Here is a 19,097-nt window from a genome sequence, read left to right as displayed (position 1 = left end):
TTTTAGGTTTGACCTGGAACTGATTTCTGAAACATCCTACCTGCATTGAGATATTTACAGTTTGCTTCAAGTCCCTGCACCTGAAATGATGTGTAATTGGTACCCTGGGCACCCAGAAAACTAGATTAGTTTTGCTACACATGAATAATCCAGTCCTACAGATCAAACAGATAAGGCAACATCAGTCTCCCCTACCACGTGTAGGAAACGGACTGATCGGAAAGAGCCCTTGGAAGTTGAGTTACACACGGATTCATGCAAACTGACATTCGTCCAAAAACACAATTCATAAGAAAAGCTACTGAGAAGTAGGCATCTGATATAAAGTTTCTAAATCTGCCATTTGAATTTTAAGTTTTTATGCTTAAAATAGCTCCCCAAAGCCTCTCCGTGTCCAAATGGCTGCTACCTGTGGTTACACGAACGACTGCCTCAAGGCTCAGCCCTTGTAGGCTCTTTGGTTTGGTGCACAGAGCAGCTCTGGGGTGGCCAGGAAGCCCCGAGCGAGTTTTCCGTGCCGCTGTAGCCTTGGCCCTGCTATCTGGAAAGATGGGAGCTACTCTGGGACTGGCTGGAAGATGTCGTGGCTCCACTCAGCTGGGAAAAGCCGCTGTTGCAGGATTCCAGGCTTGACATGGATCCCCTGGGATGGGACAAAGCAGATGTATTTGTAAGGAAGGCAGCTATAAATGGATAGCTCTGTACATCTGGCAGATCAACTTACACTTTATAACACTTGCAAAAGTATTTTTTTTGGCCCATCATTTTCAACTTTGTCTCTAAGAATCTCAGGGTTCCTTTGTGTCATAATGAAAAGTTAATTTGTCATAGACATCTTTTGTATGATACAGATATTATAGCTTGTCTCTTGCAGTTATTCTGGGAGTGAGACACAGCTGGAGCCTCCCTGGGGCTGTATTCACAGCCCCTGAGCACAAAGGAAAAGTAGAGAGCACTCCAAATGCAGCACAGCTCGGTGAATGCAGCTGCCACCGCTAACCCGAGGGCTCCAGCTTGCTAAGCACGAGAATCCCAGCTACGGTCTTCAGCTCCTCCTGCCGAAAGCAGACTGGGTTCACCGTAGCTGTGACTGCCTACTGCTCTTGACACATTTTATGCGGGTAGAGCAACAAGGAAAAGCTTTGAATGATCGGAGTGAGGAATTTGCTGCTGCTCTGACTCAACAGGTTCTGGCCAGAACATTCTCGGGGTCACCACCTGCCCATCTGCAAGTCTGGTCTACCTAACACTTCCTCCAGCTCCTAGGGAAAGGTCAGGTACTTGCAAGGTATTCAAATTGCTGGGTGATTTGAAAAGGACTTTTAGCATTAAAGGAGGCTAGACAAATCCTACCAAGGTTGATGTAGTCACCTACTCAGAACGCATGCTCCAAGTCACAACTGACATCCTTCTCAAGTGCCAAACAAAGTATATATGAAATAGCCCAGCTGATATTTCTTAAGTTATTCCAAAAGTAACTGTTCAGAATGTTCCCAACTAAAATAAAAAACCTCCTCAGCTGAAAACCTTCCCCACTTCAGGTGGCTGAAAAAAGAGCTGAAGCACAAATTCCACTGGTGGCCAAGGGGTCCCTTATTACCTACAGCACCAAAAGAGATTCTTTGCACAAAATGCCACCAAACTTTTGTCCATCTAGCTAACCATCAACGAAACACACACCCTGTGGAGGTATTTGAATGTTTAACTGGCACTCAGTCCTCTCATTTGGCTTCCCTATTGCCAGTCGGATAGTAAATCCCCCCAGTAAGTCTCCTACCTGAAGTCCTTGGATGCAAGCACCTCATAGTAGTAGATAAGCTTGCACTTGTGGCTGGAAACTTGCAGAGAGGCAAGAACATCATCCACCCGAGGGAGGCTAGTGCCAGAACAGGGCAGCGGGCCATGCATTTTCCACTGGAGAATGTAAAAGCCAGGCCAGCGAGTCACATGAGATCCCTGGAAGAGAAAGGGAGTGCCATCAAGTGGCTACCAGGCGTCTTCAGAAACAGACTAATGACTTGGCAAAGTCAAAAGAAACTACCGAGCTGACTACTTCGGGCGGCATACACATTCACTTATTTTACATGCCTGAGCTACACCCCTGTAATGCTAGTTTAAAAAAAAAAGGTGTCTTTTCAATTAGCTTTTTATCATGGGTTATTGAAGCCCTTTCCAATGGCTCAGCCTAAATTAGGACTGCAATAGCAGCCACTTTCACAGGGAATCCAGAGAATGATGAACACCACAACTATTTCCAAGCAATATGTGACTTCCCCGTGCCATCAGTTCCTTCCCCTCCCCACCACCTGACCATTTTGGAGTTTGCTAGGACTGCAAGATCCATGCCAGGACCCAAGCACATCTGACCTGGATGCTCTCTCCTTCCCGGCAAACCAGTGGAGATTCCATACGGCTGTAATCCACTCCAAGGACCCATGTCTTATCGATTAGCTGCATATTGTCCCCAGCAGCAGAGGTACTTGGTATTGTGGCTTCTTTATGACTTGTTTCAGGAGCTCGTTTGGAGTGAAAGAGGCTGAACACCACATCTCCCTTGAGGATGTCAAAGTCCCAGGTGATGACAGATTCCCCTTCCAGAATCTCCACAACTATCTAAGAAGGGAACAGAACAAGCATGTTGTAGAGAGTCGGGTCTTCAGGAGGCAGCCAGCATCTTCCTCCCCACTCTGCAAACATGCGTTTCTCGACAATTCTTCAGTTAAGCTATTGGCCTTGATTCTCAAGGAGGATGTAAACTGATTCCCATTGCCAGTCTTCTGCCCCAGGAGGTCTGCTCAGGCATTTTTGCCCCATCTCTCCCCCATATTGCTCATAAACTATTTGCTAGTTCTGGGAAAACCTCAGTGGAACTGAAGCAAAGCACTCAGGACACAGCAGAGAGCACCCTCCTGCGCTCCAGAAGGCACTGCTGCTTTTTCATGAGTCTGAGCAGGCCAAACCAGAGTTACTCATCATCAGGGAAGGCAGCGGACTGTTTTGACATTCCAGTGCTCCTTTTTTGAACATTTTATTTTCTGATGACCGCCGTCAGGATGTTCTCAGTGCATACCTTCTATCACCACCAGTACTGTCCTGGCTACGCCACTGAGAATGGAAGCTGTACTACCAGAACAGAAACTGGGGAAACTTTATTTCCCCAAAAAGGAGGGGAAAGAGACTGCATCTTACAGAAGATCAGGCCATAGTATATATGACAGACATTGCTTCTCAAATCCCTGTTCTTTACTACCACACTTCTAGCTTTTAGCTGGCCTGAGCCTTCCCAGGAAAGGCACATTGCTACTGAACCATGTCGTGCTCACGCTTTGGGAGCCCTTTGTTGTTCTAGTCAGCCTTAACAAAAGGAAGACATCACTGATACCGGTTCAGTACCTCCTTCAGCCTTATGAAGTTCCGGTTTTTACCTCGTGTGGAGCTCCTTTGAGGACACTTGCAGAATGATAGATAGTTTCTGTCCATAACCGGATGTGATCCGAGTTTTCTGGCTCTTCATCCGTTTGATAAAGTGACTTGGGAACAAGTCCACCTTCTGGGACAGTACACTGGAAGAGTCAAACAAATATGAGGGTTCATACTCATCTAGTGGTAAAGTATCGAGCCACCTATACCAGGAACACTTGCCAGCTGCCAGGCACAGAGGATGACACCCTCAGCTGGTGTAAGATTTCACAGTGGGACTAAGTTTACTTGAGCTATAATGGTTTATCTAAGCTCCATTTAGAGAGCTGACCTCTAATCCTCTTCTCCAGGGCATCACCAACCACTTCAGGGTGAAGTCTCCTGTGCACAAATCAACTGCACAGCAGTGGTACCCCAGCCAGAACAGAGGTTTAACCATCTTTCAGCAGGGAGTGGAAGGCCAGGGTGTTAAGGAGGAGGGAATCGAAGGAGCTTGCACGTTGCAGATTCCACCCGCACAACAGGAAGAAAAACTCACCATGCAGTCTCCTCCCAGGAAGTCTGGGATCACGTCTTTGTCCACGTAGTCTACCAGCCCTCCCGGACCCTGGTAGTTATTCCCACTGTAAATGAGGAACTTCTGCCTTGTGTTCTCATTGATAAAGGGACTGACCTGAAATAAGAAGTGGACAGAAGACATCACTGCCACCTAGTGAAGTTAGAGACAATGTTTATATCCTCTTTCATGGGTGCTTTAGGTGCTGGACTGGAAGGCCTCATGAACAGGAATGCAGACCAGCAGTAGTGCAGAGCTTCACAACTCTGAAGCACTTCCCCAAAGAAAAGGGTAACAAATGGGAACTGTACTACATCATCGTCTCACAACATTTTCTACTTCATGTAAAGCAAGTTTGCAGTCACCACAGCATGCAGAAACCTCACAAGAAATTTAACAAGCTTGGTCTTACATTGCCAGAACAGTCAGCAGGCACCAAGCAGAACGATATTTATTATTCTTCTCTTCGGTGTCCTCCAGCATGAGATTAAATAAAAAAATAATATTTGTCTTTACCCATCAACATGAAAACCCACTAAGTCTGGGCTACCAGTGCTGCATGAGGATTTGCAGTTTAGCTCCGACATCCTGTCCTGCCCTGGTGGCATGACAGCCACTAGAATCAAGTGGGCTACAGGTAGGCTATAGCTTGCTCTGTAGCAATGCTGTGGCCTTTTCAGGAGTTCAGCCACAAGTTACCTGGAAGCTTTTCCTTCCCTAACTCTTCAAATAAACAGAACTTACACTGACTGGATGATTCAGCTATTTGTACATGCACGAGTGCTCACGATCCTGCAGTCCAGATTTCACTCACCAGAGTCCAGAGCACCGGAAAAACCCTGGGTGCTCGCACGATCAATAGTCTGCCCAGGGTTTCAGGGTAGTTGTCCTCTACAACCTCAATTATCCGAAGCAGGGCCTTAACTCCAGGCCGCCAGAGGTGCCGCATATTTAGCCCTTCCAAGTCCACCAGACACGTCCAGGATCTAAAATAAACACGCAGAAGATGACCTGTCAGAACTTCATTGCACAGTGGCTGCCCAGTTTACGATCCACAAAACATTCCAGTAGCACCAGAGCTTGTACAGGGTCTAGTGAAGCCAACGAGGGAGACCAGCAGTTCCAATAAAAAGTAGACCTCCACTCAGGCAGCAGACAGCCTGAATCCAGTTGAGCTTTCAGGTAAAACAGACAATCAAAGGCAACCAACTGCAAAGGCAAGAACATCTGCTGTCAGTGTGGGAGAGGGGGAAGGTATGTAGGCCTATCGCTAAAAATAATTCAGAAAGGCATTTTCAATGAAAGTGGAATCTGGCAGACAGTTTCCGGTATTAAAAAAGATAATTTCAAGGATCTGGATTAAAATCACCAAGATAGCAAGATAAAATTCAGCTGAAACGGGACATAAAAAGATGTAAGGAAGGACCAATTCTTGCTTTCATATGAAGCTGTAGAATTTATCTGTATTTAAGTCCACTATATAAGGTACCCCAAGCCCAGGAGCAGCCCTTAACAGAGACACTCTGCTGTGTGCAGTTTAACCCTAAGGACATCATCTAAAACCTTCACAGAAGCATTCTTCTCACCATGTCAGTTTAAACTCTGTAAGGACACAAGAAAACTAACTATACTAACGTGATGGGGCGGCCAAAGATGTTGGTATTTTCCTCACACCTCTTTTGTCCTTCCTCGTTAATTGACAGAACCTGAAATCAAAAGACAGTACAGACTAGGATTAGCCTGAGCATGACCGAGAAACCAGGATAGTCCAGAGAATTTACTTCAAAAAATACAGAACCCAGAAGCGTACCAGTTTGAGAACTTGCAGTACGCAAAACAGAGAATAGAGTCCACATAAAAAAAAAGGCTTCTCTACTGAAAGTCAGTGCTGACCATACAAGGTACAGATACTGAAAGTCTAAGATGAAACCTAAGAGTCTCCAGATCAAACGTTATTAGCTGAGCTGCATGAAAGGGCCACGGAAAGCTTACAGCTAAACTGCAAGTTATCGGAAAACATCCCTTCTGGCCCATTCATACCATTACAAAAGCTTCACTTCTGTCTCTGCGGGAAGCCTTGCCGAAGTCACTAAGCCAACTGAGTCGCCAGCCACAAGACACAGGAATTATTTGTGTCAGGTGGGTTGCTGCGCAATAGCAAGACTTCTAAACACCCCGAGGGAAACAGAGTCTCTCGGATGAGAAATGAAAGTACAAACTTACATGTCGCAGCAGTGATTCCTCTCCCAGAGCTTTCACCAAGCCTTTTGTGTCCATCTGGCCAAGACGAAGGATGTAGAGTGGTCGTCCATCTTCAAAACAAACATAAGGCTTTAAAAAGAGGAAGTACTCTAGTCTCCCAGGCTATCACTCTAGTACCTTTTACCAAAGCCACGTTAAATATTCGAAAAGGATAAAAGTCACATCCGAAGGCAACCTTATCAAAGGGATGCTGCTTTGCGCTAGCTTTAGTCTGCCTGAGCTGCACAGAGGAAATAACAAAGCTACAGCAAAACAGAGTGGCATTTGAACTACTTTGTTAATGTTTAAAGCGTCAATACAACTGCCTCCAAAAATCCCAGGTTACTTACGAGGTCCTTTAATACAAACTGTGTTGTATAACTGTCAATGTAAGGGGCAGCTTCTAACCTTTGTCTTGATAATGCCATCCTCCGGTGTAGTATTCATCTAAGAGGGCTGGGGGCCTCCATGACTGTAGGATGTAATCCACCTGGTACTGCTTTCGCCAAGACAGCGACTGACAGAGCATTTCTCGAGCTTTGTCAATGTTGAAGTCGCGAGCCCGCAGAAATCGAAGGATGTGTTCATCTTTGGGGATCTGAGAGACGAGAAAAGAAAGGCCAGGGATCGCGAGTGGTACATTACCTGTACCACTGTTCCATAAAGCCTGCAGAGCATGCACCAGTTTTTAATCAAAACTAAGACAGAGGTTAAGCCTACGTTCCTCCTCCCTGCCTCCTTAGCTAAACCTGCTGAATGTGGCGGATGGTGCTAGGAGCACAAAAGAAGTGACCAGTTCGTGCCCCTTTGAGAGATACGGGCTCGGTATTTACCCGAGTCCTGCACATGCACAGCCTGTGAGAAGCCATCCACCGATCCAACTGCCAGAAGCCCCAGCAAACTCTGAGCTGGCTCAAGTTTCCCCTCAGCCATCTATCCACAAAGACAAACCAAATACTGAATGGAAGCTGCAAGCTTAACTCCCCGTAGGGCAAGTCAGCAAAGGATGAAGAGATCCACAGGCAGCACAATACGGAAGTTAAGCACGCACTGTTTGGAGGGGGATCACGACCGTACAGTCTTCAAGTCATTAGCCATAAGCACCAATTTCAGCTCTTGTGCAGCCCCCTCTTCTGTTGACCGTGCTTCCCTGGTGGTGTTCGAACAGGAAAGCTTTTGAGTTCTTCCACCGGCTTCCCCGCTCCGTCACACCACACTAACTCTTACCAATGAAAATTACAACATACCCGCTCACCGTCACTCGGCCCAACACTTTCTATCATTAATTCTAACACCACAGGCACAAAAGCCTTCCCAAACCAAGCCTGCAGAATGGCTTGTTCCAACCTCCTTCCAAATCTCCCACGTTCCCTCTAGCTGAAAATCAGAGAAAATCTGCCAGCAATACTGAGCAGCAGGAACTAACAATAACCCTGATAGACCCCCCCAGAAGTGCCAAATTTGACAAAAAGTCTGTTAGTTGCAAAAACAACTGGATTACAGCTGCATGTGCTGCCTATTTCTCTTCTCAGCCCCTTCACCCCAACTCCCCCAGAAGTGTTTGGCCTCATTCGCTACATCAAGTTTCCACCAAAAATTCAAGTTCTGTCGAGCAGGGACTGTCTCCTCCAGGGTATCTGCGCCGTGCTTAGCGCAATGCAAACAATCCGAGCCCTGCTGCAAGACAGAAAAAAGCACACGTTCAGGAGTCAAAGCTCTTTTGTTTGTTCACTGACATGCTCACAAAAACAGAAAGCAGGGAAGAAAGCAAAGCCACCAGCAGTGTCAGGCTGGGAGCAATCCCAGTTTCACCAGCTGGTATGAAGCTGCAAGAGATACTAAGAATTGATTCCACATTAAGGAGGAGTTCAGGCAGCCTAAAGTCAAGCCTAGAAGCATCTGAAGAGCAGATGGGAGATTAATGCTGTTCAGCATATTCCAACACTTTGCAGATACTGCATTTGTATGCCATAGAAAGGAAAAGGGCAGCCTTCCCAAACAGGATCTCAGATGTATTTAGAAGAATGCCACCACAATTTTCTGCATCGTAGCAAGACTAAAGCCAGCAGAATTTTCATCAGATGATTTACATTTGCATTTCTGCTGCTCAGAGGAAGATGCTGTTCGCAAGACAACAGACAAACCCCACAAACATCTACAACAGCCCCTGAATCTCCTGTAAGTTTGCTGGAGAGGGGATGGCTCTTAAAAGGTTTTGCTAATTTGATGTTTTAAACCTACACCTTACATAGCTACAGGTAAGCAGCAAGTTCAGTGCTTCTGTTTGGACCAAAGGCAGAGCGCTCTAAGGGGACTTACTCCACTCTGAGTGGAATTACTCTCTTCATTATCTTTGTCCAGCCAAAGCAGTAACTGCCATATGCAAGAAAATGAAGTTTTAATTTCAGCCTGTTTTTCTATTTATTAGGGAAACTACACGTACAAAGCCGCTGATCACTAGCTTTAAGTACCTGCAATTCTGACACCATTTGAAGTTGTTTTAAAGCAACGATAAATCTGATTAGAAACAATAATGTGTTTTGGAAGGAACAGGGAATAGATAGCAAAATAGGATGAAGAGGACAAAAATAAGAAGGAACAGCTTACAAGAAAGAGGAGATCTACAAATATTTTTTTAACAGAGGACATCCCTTCTCCAAATTAAAAGAACAGATTGTCACAGCAAGGTGACAGCCACTCCAGAGAAAACTCAAGTCATGTAGGACGAGTTCCTGGGTCTGTATTATTCTGACAAAGAGAAGCAAACAGGCGACTAGTAAGGGAGTTTAGGATGGAGTTTCATTAGCCAGCACCACCCTTCCTGCTTGTTCAGGGCTCACAAAGCCTAGCCAAGGGGTCCAGGGCAGCTCCCAGCCGTCACTAAGGGTGCTCAGCGATCTCCACCTTGCCAAGGTACCTGAACGCAGCAAGCAGCTGTCAGGAAGCACAAGCACAGGCTCACAGAGCTCCACGCACCCAAGAGGTGGTTGTTTCACATTTTCTCGTGTGCTGCCACTGTTGCTTTCTCCAGCTTCCATTCCCCGGCCTCTGACTGGGGCCGGGGGAACAACGCACAGAACAAAACAAGTAGAAGTTTAGAATGTGCTGCTTCCACCTGAAACAGAGACCCTTGCAGATCACACATGGATACAGTCCGTCTTACTCTCATTTAGGGCTCGTTTTCAGCTGGATACCCAACAGCTGAGATATCTCCTACCACACAGGAGTCCACACCGATTTACCAGATCACTGTAGATCTGAATAGCTTCATGTCCTATATTTCAGAGCATAACTACACCTGGGAGTTCACCCCTGCCCGCTTTGTTCTGTGCCTGCTTGCTGTCAAGCCCCTGTTATCTGACAGGAGGTTGAACTGGGGGAGACGCGGATCACAAGCAATATTTAGCACAGCAAGTTTTATTAGTCAATCTGTTGTTATTATTAGCAGGTAACCATTCACACAGCTCGCTCACACGTACTCAGTCACCTGGTTAGTTGGGAGGCCAGCCCTAGCAGTTTACGAGGAGGCAGAGCATCACAGCGACATGACAGCAGCTTGCAGGCAGGTCTTCAGACAGTCCTTCCAGGTGTCCTTTGTTCCATCGGGTGTATTCCTGCAGTCTCTCCCTGCATCTAGCAGCCACCACACTCTTGGACATAGTCCAAGTTATACAACCTGTTGATGCTACCATATACTAGTGGCCTTGGACAGACTTGGCAGACATTTGGTGTTCTGCATTTATCAGCTCTTGCAGATTCAACAGTGGTGTTAGCCTCTGGAGCTTATCAGCTGCTGGGAGACTTTCACACACTACCTCAACATACACTGTTTTTCCCTTCAGCTTGCAGTTTTCTGGTAGCTTTTTTTCCACCCGCATTCATAGGTACCAACAAAACTCATACGCACAATCACACAGAAGGGGACTTCTTCAGAGTTCAGTAACAACTATAGCACTAAATCTTTGTTACATTTTACTTCTACATGGAAGAAACTAATGTGTATCACCCAAGAAAAAACAGGGGTTTAAAAGTGATGTTTATACTCCTTACACTCAGAGGAGACACGCCATCTCCCAGCTCAGAGAGGTACAGCAAGGCACGCAGAAAGTACTGGCAAAGCTCCCTGCAAACAGCAGCTTCTTTGGGAAAGGCCAGTTAGAAGGAAAAAACAAAGTTAAAACCTTCCAAAGCCCACGAATGGGGCGTACCTCCTAGCCCATTCTCTATGACTGACTGAGCAGTCAGCTTCTAAGTCGGGAAGCTGTTACTACTGCAGCCTTATCCAGCTGTACTCTCTTTTCAAGGGAGATCACTTGGTCCAACCGTCTTTCTCCTTTTTTCCCCTTCTTTCTAAGCACCCTATCTACCCAGCCCGCCCAACTCTCTTGCTACCCTTGGTCCTTCCTTCCCACCCAGTCTCTCTCCATCAGGGAGTCTGGAGTTAGAAGCATCCAAGCTGCCCTGGGTCTTTTCTCTCAGCCACATACCACTTACCCTCTTGGCCTGATGTAGCGGCTTCAACCAGGAGGAGCCCAAGCAGCTGCTGAACACTACAGCAAAGCAGAGATACATCTGGCCCATAGTACCCGTGTTGCTTTCCAGGGAAAAACACATCCACCTAAACTAGCTGGCCAGCTCCAGCTGTACTTGCCCCAGTCTAGTGCCCTCAGCTCCTCTATTTCGGGGGCTTGCACCATGTACCTCACACCATAAGGTGAGACTATTTCTACTTCCCGAATCCTGCGTGGTTTTGAAACAGTACATTTTGATAAAGGAGATTAAAACGGGAACAGAATGGATTCTCCTCGGAAGAATTCAGCCCTCGGCTGTAGAAGCTTACACAACCTGCCTGATCCAACACGCACAACACCCTGCTGATAGGCAGCAGCTGGGAGCTCAGTGCTACCAACTGCCACCTCTGCTGAGCATCTGCCCAGAGATGGGACACACCACCAGTGCACCTAACCCCTTCTCCCACCCCACCCTGCAGCGCTTGGGAGACACAGCCCATCCCGACAGGCCAGTCTGGGCCACCACGGCCCAGTCAGTGCCTGCTCAAAGCACACAGCAAGCACGCTGTACTTGGGGACCGCAGAGCGGCCTTTTCAGCACCGATGGGACCGACCTGCGCAACGCAGGTGCAGCCTGGGCTACTGTTGGATCCTGCTGTGAGGTCACACAGACCATTCTCCATGCCCGGCCTTCTACCTAACCTTGCCAACACAGTTGAGTCTCAACACACAAATTGTCCACGACCCTGAGTTTTATTGTGGGGCTGGAGTCACACAAGCGTTCAGGCTTGCAAAGGGGTGGTCTCTGCCTCAGCTGCCCACCTTGCCTTTGTGCGTTTCTTGAAGCCACTGGCGAAGGCGGATCAAGCAACTCTCTTGCATTGGAGTCAGCTGGCCCAGATATCGCTCAATGTAATCAGCATCCAGTTTGTCAGCTGGAGAAAAGGGAAAAAAAAAAAAGAACAATTCAGAGGAGACTTGGCACAGCCAGAAAGATATGCAGTTATTTCTACACATCAGGTTACTTACGATTTATGCTGGAAGAGAGAAGCAGCCCTCATTTTAGCCACCTGAGGGAAGCGAGTGATATTCTCACAGTGATTAGGGCATGAGGACACAGACAGCATGTAAGGTATCAAAGCTAGATCACTCCACCCGTCTCTTAGAACACTAATATTTCATTCAACCCTGAACCACTCCAGCAGGAGCTTTAAAAAAAAACAACAACAACAAAAAAAAAAACACCACTGCAAAACAGGAGCTCTAGCACTCATTAACCGCTCCAAGACCCAGGCACTTAAATCTCCTGGTGTCCTAAAGATCTCATGCACAATTTCTAAGACAAGGGGCTAAAAAGCAGACAGCTGAAAACTGAAGTGTTATTCTGCTTACAGACACCAGAGGGAAAGGAAGAATAACACTATAATTTCTGACAGCAAGGGCAATTTTTGGCATGGGAAGTCCTGTGCATACCAGCAGCTCAAGGTCCCTCCAGATCAGAGACAAAGGACAAGGGGTCTGAGTCTGCCAGCATTCAGCGAGAGAAGCAGATGTGCCATCTGAGGCTTGCACGTACAGATGCCAGCGAGGAGAACGTGGCACCCAAAGGGGAGCAGCACAGGCCGGTAGCTGCGCTGGAGGCACGCAGGCACCCGAGGAGGAGGGCTGGAAGGAGAACCTCTGAGCTGAAAAAAAATCCTCCCCGATTAAGAGCTAGCTAACTATAGGATAAGGCCTGGACACCCACAGGATATGCTGTTGCTGACTGATCAAATATAATTTCTGTACTATTAAGTGCTAAGCCTCCCCTGAATCCACAGAGTTAGCAAGCTGGGGAGCAGTCCCAGGAAAGCTAATCGCTTCCTAAACATGAATATAAGCGGAAAAATAAGAGCTACTCTCTTCTGCTACATGGGATCTGCCACTCTTAGATTAACTTTAAGAAGTGTTCACGTGCTTTGAGATTATAGTCGGCTCCTCTGCGGATTTCGATCCTTTTTCCAGATGGATTTCAACACAGAGAAGTGCCAGAGAAGGTCTGGCAGAACCACTGACAGTTCCAAATTCCAAGCTTTTTCCCTAGTTACACACAGCAAAACAAGTGCTGTCTTTCCTTCTGAGGAATGACAACTCCTATTTCTACTACCACGGATCTAAATTAAAAGGCCCCTCCTATTTCTTTTTGTCAGAAAAGAATTTTATTTAGTCTAGAAGATATCATCAGATCACCACACAGAAAAATAGTCCGATTCAGGCATTTTGTGTGAGAAATGCATTAGGCAACATTCTTCAAGATATAGGGGTTGATATAGGGGCAAAAACCATCCAAACCAATCTCCAAGAACATTAATTTTGAAACAGCCAAAATATTTAATTTTAATTCAGTTACAGCATACTCAAGATACCTTTATGTTTGTCCAATTTAAAGTATAAAATACCTCAAAGGTCAGATCAAAACCAAGTTTTTTTTTATAACTTCAAACAAAAACATACTGCCTGCACAGCTTTTCCTGGCTTTTCAATTTTGGGAAAAAAGTTCCATTGTTTGTGTTTGTGTTTTCCTTGAAGGAAGAAAATAACTTCCCCTCCTCTCCACCCACAATCCAGAAGAAAAACATCATGCCAAAAAAATAAAAATAAACCCGTTAGTCAGTGCTACTCAAGGTATTTAGATCACCAGCAGCTGCTACTGCCGGGGCAGTGCATACCGTCAGGGCTGACAGCCTCTGCTGGAGGGCAGGAGGTGCCAGTTTGCTCTTTGGTGGTTCCACGAGCCCCAGAGTCCAGCGGTACGTCACCAGCGTCCTGTCCAACAGCCGGGGTTCGCTCATCCTTCTGTCGGCACACTGGGGGAGGTGTCCAGCGAGGGATGAATGTGATCCCTTGGGAGATCAGCTCCTTCAGATAGTGTTCAATCACTTCCTTGCCCTGAAGCGGAAAGCTCTCATTAAGAAAAAAAACAATCCCATCTCCCTAAAACCAGCAAGGTGCAGAAGAGTTTTCCTCAGGACAGATGACTAATGCTGTTAGAGACAAAACAGAAGGGAAATAGTTGTCTCCTTCCATCTGCATGACCCGGCTGGAAAAATTCCAGTATGAAAGCACCATACAAATGGTGAATTATAACACTGGCCAGGCAAATTCCGATGCTATGGATGCAGCTACCTTTATAACGCTTTTATCCCATTCTCCTGCTCCAAAACCATCACTTAGCTGCCCTGTTCCTCTGCAGCCCAGGGGAAAAGGCCACCCAAAGGAAGGCACCTCTGCCCAAGCTACTGGAGAGACAGGGTGCTGATTTTTACCCAGAACTTTCTTGTCTTGCGTGAGAACAGTGTCCTCAGTGTCTGAGGAGCCTGGTACCCACAGCATCCACTGCTATCCTCCTCTGGTACAGCCTGCTCCCTCCCCTGCACAGACACATTCCAGCAAGCAGATTGTTTTTGCTCCCTGCACACTGGCTTTTTCTTCGTTTCCCCTACTGAGGGATTTCAGAGACGTATGCGAGTGTATAAAACTATAGTGGGTCTATTTTACAGACAAGAAAATAGAAGCACACTGAGAGCAGGCGTTTGATTTTCTTTTTATGGCACAAAGGGAAGCCCATCTTACCCGCTTGATATTTGAAGTGTACTGCTTCATGGCAATTTTTTCCACTGTGCTTTCAAAGCCAAAAAATGACTTGATGTCAAGAGATGCAGACTGTTCAAAGCAAGTCCACTCTTCATTCTCAGGGTGAACCTAAGCCCAAAAATATACATACCGTTGGATGGTAGGAGGTAGTTCACATTATGGCAGGGCCCTTGCCCCTGGTACCCACACTGGCTATTTAATCTCCAGAGCTACAGAGCGAGGGGGCTGAAAAGGCTTCCTACGAGGCACCGACAGACCCACATTTAACCCTCAGTTTAATTCTCCTAGAGTAATAGAAGCACATCATGAACTGGACATATGGACGTTTGTGGTTAACCCAGCATTCTTCACATATACAAGCAAATAAAGATTAAAATCCATCTCTGCCCCAGCAGACCTGAACAGCAATATTCGTAGCAGAAGTCGCACTAAGTAGTAGTGAGACTGCCCACTTGAAGCCATCATGTCATGATCTCCTTACAGAAAGGCAGGCATAGCCTCTCAGAACACACAATTAAGGCCCCCCCACCCCCCGCCATCTGCAAAGGAAGAGAAATGCAAAACAAGTTTTTTTTTTTCTAGTTTTGGATAGGAAACTTAGCCACTAATGTCAGTCTTCCCCCCAAAACACAGGAGACATAGCAGTGCAGGGAGTTTTCCCACTGTCAGTTCAATATCCACCTTTCCTTTCTAGCCATTTCCCCTCAGTTACTGTATATATGCTAAAAACCTACATAATCTTGTCCTCTTTCAAATTTAACTCTTTTCTGACAGGGCTCTGCCTTTTCTCTGTAGGTGCTGCTGTTCAAACCGACACGAAATCAAAAATTCCAGCCCACACACAAAGATAAAAGCTCTATAAAGGACACAAATTCCCCCAGGGGAGGTATTAAGTAACTGCAAGAGCAGGATCACATTTCTCCAAGTTGCTTCAGAGAACACTGCAGAAAAGGAAAGATGAGACTAAACCTGTTTCCGGTGGACTCTGGCAGGGAAAAGGGAACTGGTAAAAATAGAGCAGGGAACCATCTTGAGGATGCAGGCAGCTAGCTCCCGCCCTGTTCCAGGAAAAGCACTCCCCTCAAAGTCCAGCTGCTGACGTTTCCTTCCGAAGGACAGGAGCCGGAGGCAACACGGCCAAAATCAGCAAGTGCAACAATGTCTGAGCGATTCCAGAGTTGACCTGGGAGCATTTCGGATCTGTCAGCGCCTTTCACAGTGATGGAAGTTTGATTGACTGTAGTTTTTAGGAAGCCCCACGTAGCCACCAAGCGATCTCTGGCTCAGGAAGCCCCCTCACCATCCAAAATATTCATAGTTTTTCAACTCTTTGTCTTGCTTGAAACAAAAGCTACCTACAGCTTGCTTACTCCCAAAGAAGCTGAGCTGTTGTCCAGTTGCCAAAAGGGCAGGTAAGTAACAGGATCTGGACTTTTGTTTAGGGAACAAAAAGCAGTATCTGATTGCTTCCAGAAACAGATTAAGCTATTTAATGGTGACTGAGCCCTAACAGCACAATTACAGTGAAATGGCACGCTATTGCTGAAGACACAGCCACAAAATGAGTCATCCCAGGCCACAAATAAGGCTCAAGACCTTTCTCCAAATATTTAGAGCGTGAAGATCATGACAAGATGCTAAAACTTTCATTTATTTGTGGGCAAAATAAATTGCCAGACTTTCCTCTGGCCCTCATTATAATAGATATTAAGGTTTTCCTTCTAAATATCCAGATCTAAATACATGCCCAAGCTCCAAAAGCTTTTAACAACTTGAATTTCAACCCGAAAGAAATTCCGGGAACATCATCAGTTCTGGAGAACCAGCTGCATTTTCTACTCTCGCCCCAGACCTAACACTCCTATCAGAGAATCACAATCAACCTAAAAGTTTGTGAAGCCCTGTGAAAGCACTGGAAAAAGCTCGCACCCTAAAACCCGATGGCCTTCCAGTCTAAGAGTGTCTAACCATATTACGTGGCAGTCCAGTGTTCCCAAGTTCATTCAAGCAGCTTCACCCTGTATGTTAGCACATGGCTTTCAACACTTCCTTCACAGACAAGTAGAAACAAGGCACTTACTGAGTAGCTACATGTCTCAAGGACGACAACACGGTTGGCAAAAGTCTCATTGTGGGCTTCAATGCGGAGAGTTCGCTCTTTCCAGTTCACTGTGTTTTTCTGGATGAAGAAAACATACTCTACCCCTGCAATCTGAGAAGGATGAAGAACCAAAAGGAGGGACCAAAAAAGAGAGAGAGTAACTTTAGGAGCCTTTATCTATCTAAGCCAGCCAACAAAATCCAGGACTCTCTACCCTCTAAGTTCCACTTGCCTTCTTTAGCAGCCTAGGAGCATCCACGTTCAGTTTGCAGCTCCGTTCAATGATATGTATAGCTCCGTCATCACTCCTGGATTCATGCAAGATTTCACTCCCCAGGAAGACTGGGATCTCTGGACATGTAGGAAAGCGCTTTTCATATGCCTAGAAGTGAAAACAAGACAAATTTCAGCTTCTGACTAGATCAACTTTAACTCTTTCTGAATTAATTATTTCCCTTCCAGCAGGAGTCCAACAAAACAGATGCCCTTCACCTCTGAGAAAAGGGGAGCCAACGCAGGGGTTGAAATTAAGGCAAAATAATTATGAACAGAGCCGGCACCCACTCATGTCAGTCATCTAGCTAAGCGTGTCTTAACGTAACTTCTCTTTCACACATTAAGTACAAACAAAAGCCTGTTGTTAAAGAGTTCTGGGAAGAGACTCAGTAACTTGAACATCAGGAACCTGATCTTTAGCTAGCAAAAGACTTGATCCAGGGATAATAAAATTCAAGTCAGACATCTTGCTTGTACGAAGAAGCTGTTTTAAAATATTGAATACTCCTGTGCCTTAAAAACAGTTCTAGCTGTCCTAGACTATCAAGGGTAAGACCACCAATTACTGGCTATGCACTTTGCCTTGATTTATCTATTTCTAAAACAGTTCTGTCCTGGTTCTGAAGTCTTCCTTGTTTTAATTAACCCACATCCCTCTGAAAAGCCTTTTATCCCAAGCTTCTTTAATAGCTCTAGCTAAAACCCGGCTTTCCATGGCACGTGCAGCAAAGTTAACTTGCATAAATGCTACCTACTGTTGCTCCTCTCCCCCTAATCTCTCCATTTCTCATTATATTGCAAGATCTTTGCAGGATGGAATGTTTCCCTTGGATTTCTGAAAAATCCTTTGCATGTTGGGATGCTATTGTAAATATGTAATTGAAGCAACACTAGCACGAGCTGCACAAGAAGCCCTGAATTCAACTACAGCTGCAACAGGAGAACCCATGTTCTTCCCACTGCACTCGGAGCTACACCATTTTGGGTCATTAGATTTTTTTTTTTTCCTATCATTCCATAGATGAGCCTAACCTCTACAAACTGCTGCCATCTTCCCATCTTCTGTAAGACATAATCATTTTAGATGGCATATAATTCCCTCATAAGTATTTATATTTTTATCTACCACAGAAGAAAATATTAATGTGATAATGATCGAGATCAGCTCAGTTGTCAGCACATGCACAGCACCATGGGCACGCTCGGGGTGGCTGTGTTCTCCGTTCCCACCGCAGTTCAAAGCTGGTTACCCCTACATATTCATGTAGCCTGGCGCTGTGAGTAATACCTGCTCTTAAAATAGCTCAGGCACTTAAGGACACATTCCATACCTCCTGCTCCTAGACCTCCGAAGTTATTTCAGATTATCGTGTTGCTCTAGTACCAGGAGGAAAGTGCAAGCAGACTACCAGCTGGAGTTCTGGCCAGGAACAAAGTGCACAGGTCTTTAACCACCCTGTCCAAGTCCTCGAGTGATGTTCTGCTTGATTTGCCACGTTTCTTGGAGAACTTTCCCCGTCTCTGTGAGGCCTCTACCTGCGCTTTTCTCTCCTGCTCACAGCTAAAGCATTTTAGATAAATGCAAAGCTTCCCATGGCAAGTGACTGTTTTCGACACCAGTCCACCTGGCTCCATACCACAAAAGCACACTCTTTGCTTTAAGAAGCTTAATTTGTTATGACAGAAATTCACAGACGCTGTCCGGCACGGCCGCAGGATGCTTCCCGCTATCCATGCCTGGTATCCCGCACTTCTCTCAAGGGTCACAGAGCATAAGGGGTGCATCCCTTATCACCCACTCTCCAATATCTGCAGTTGCCAGCACATTAATCTTCTCAGGCATAGTTAATACTTCCTACTTGTGCCGCTACCTGCCCTCTCCCAACCCTCCAGACTCCAAACCACCATCTAGTGCTATCATGAGGTCAAAGCCTTTACCCTCTTCTCCCTTGCTAATCTCTTCTTATTCTAGCAAGAGTCTCTCCAGGCCACCCAGACCACCCATTCTTAATTACAAGTCTCAGCATTCAGGCAGCAAAATCCGTGAACACCTTGGTAGGCCACTAGAATACAAGAACATTTAGCGACTGTTTTTCAACCGTTTGTCCCATGCCACTGCTTACACATGCCCTCATCACACTTGCAAAAAGCATAACTGAAAACCCTACCCTAAAAGAAGGCTGTCCCCATTAATCTCATGACTTTGGAAAACAGCAGCGAGCGCAGAGGCTAGGGAACACCTTGAGTGCTGGAAGACCATGTGAGAACGGTACTAGAGTTGTCCACAGGCTTGACAGCTAATGGCAAGTCCACCTAAATACCCCTTAAATCCCGCACCTCTGCTCCTGCAAGGAGTGCC

The 19,097-nt window shown here is 46.1% G+C and overlaps 1 protein-coding gene across 1 annotated transcript in view; it reads right to left on the bottom strand.

Annotated features, from left to right (window-relative positions):
• Positions 1 to 442: 442 nt before the first annotated feature.
• LOC104614246 (SEC14-like protein 5) overlaps positions 443 to 19,097 on the bottom strand; it is a 31,583-nt gene continuing 12,928 nt past the window's right edge. The window contains exons 2-15 of the mRNA XM_010294325.1: positions 16,695 to 16,844; positions 16,442 to 16,573; positions 14,341 to 14,469; positions 13,437 to 13,656; positions 11,551 to 11,663; positions 6,626 to 6,815; positions 6,200 to 6,288; positions 5,612 to 5,682; positions 4,791 to 4,962; positions 3,959 to 4,093; positions 3,426 to 3,563; positions 2,368 to 2,613; positions 1,778 to 1,956; positions 443 to 643 (exon numbers count right to left, since the gene is read on the bottom strand). Of these exons, the coding sequence (XP_010292627.1) occupies positions 538 to 643; positions 1,778 to 1,956; positions 2,368 to 2,613; positions 3,426 to 3,563; positions 3,959 to 4,093; positions 4,791 to 4,962; positions 5,612 to 5,682; positions 6,200 to 6,288; positions 6,626 to 6,815; positions 11,551 to 11,663; positions 13,437 to 13,656; positions 14,341 to 14,469; positions 16,442 to 16,573; positions 16,695 to 16,844 (2,070 nt within the window). The 3' untranslated portion in view covers positions 443 to 537. The remainder of the gene's footprint in view (positions 644 to 1,777; positions 1,957 to 2,367; positions 2,614 to 3,425; positions 3,564 to 3,958; positions 4,094 to 4,790; positions 4,963 to 5,611; positions 5,683 to 6,199; positions 6,289 to 6,625; positions 6,816 to 11,550; positions 11,664 to 13,436; positions 13,657 to 14,340; positions 14,470 to 16,441; positions 16,574 to 16,694; positions 16,845 to 19,097) is intronic.

Source organism: Phaethon lepturus, unplaced genomic scaffold (genome assembly GCF_000687285.1).
Source record: "Phaethon lepturus isolate BGI_N335 unplaced genomic scaffold, ASM68728v1 scaffold6039, whole genome shotgun sequence".
Taxonomy (NCBI): domain Eukaryota; kingdom Metazoa; phylum Chordata; class Aves; order Phaethontiformes; family Phaethontidae; genus Phaethon; species Phaethon lepturus.
This window is presented reverse-complemented; position numbering and strand designations above follow the sequence as displayed.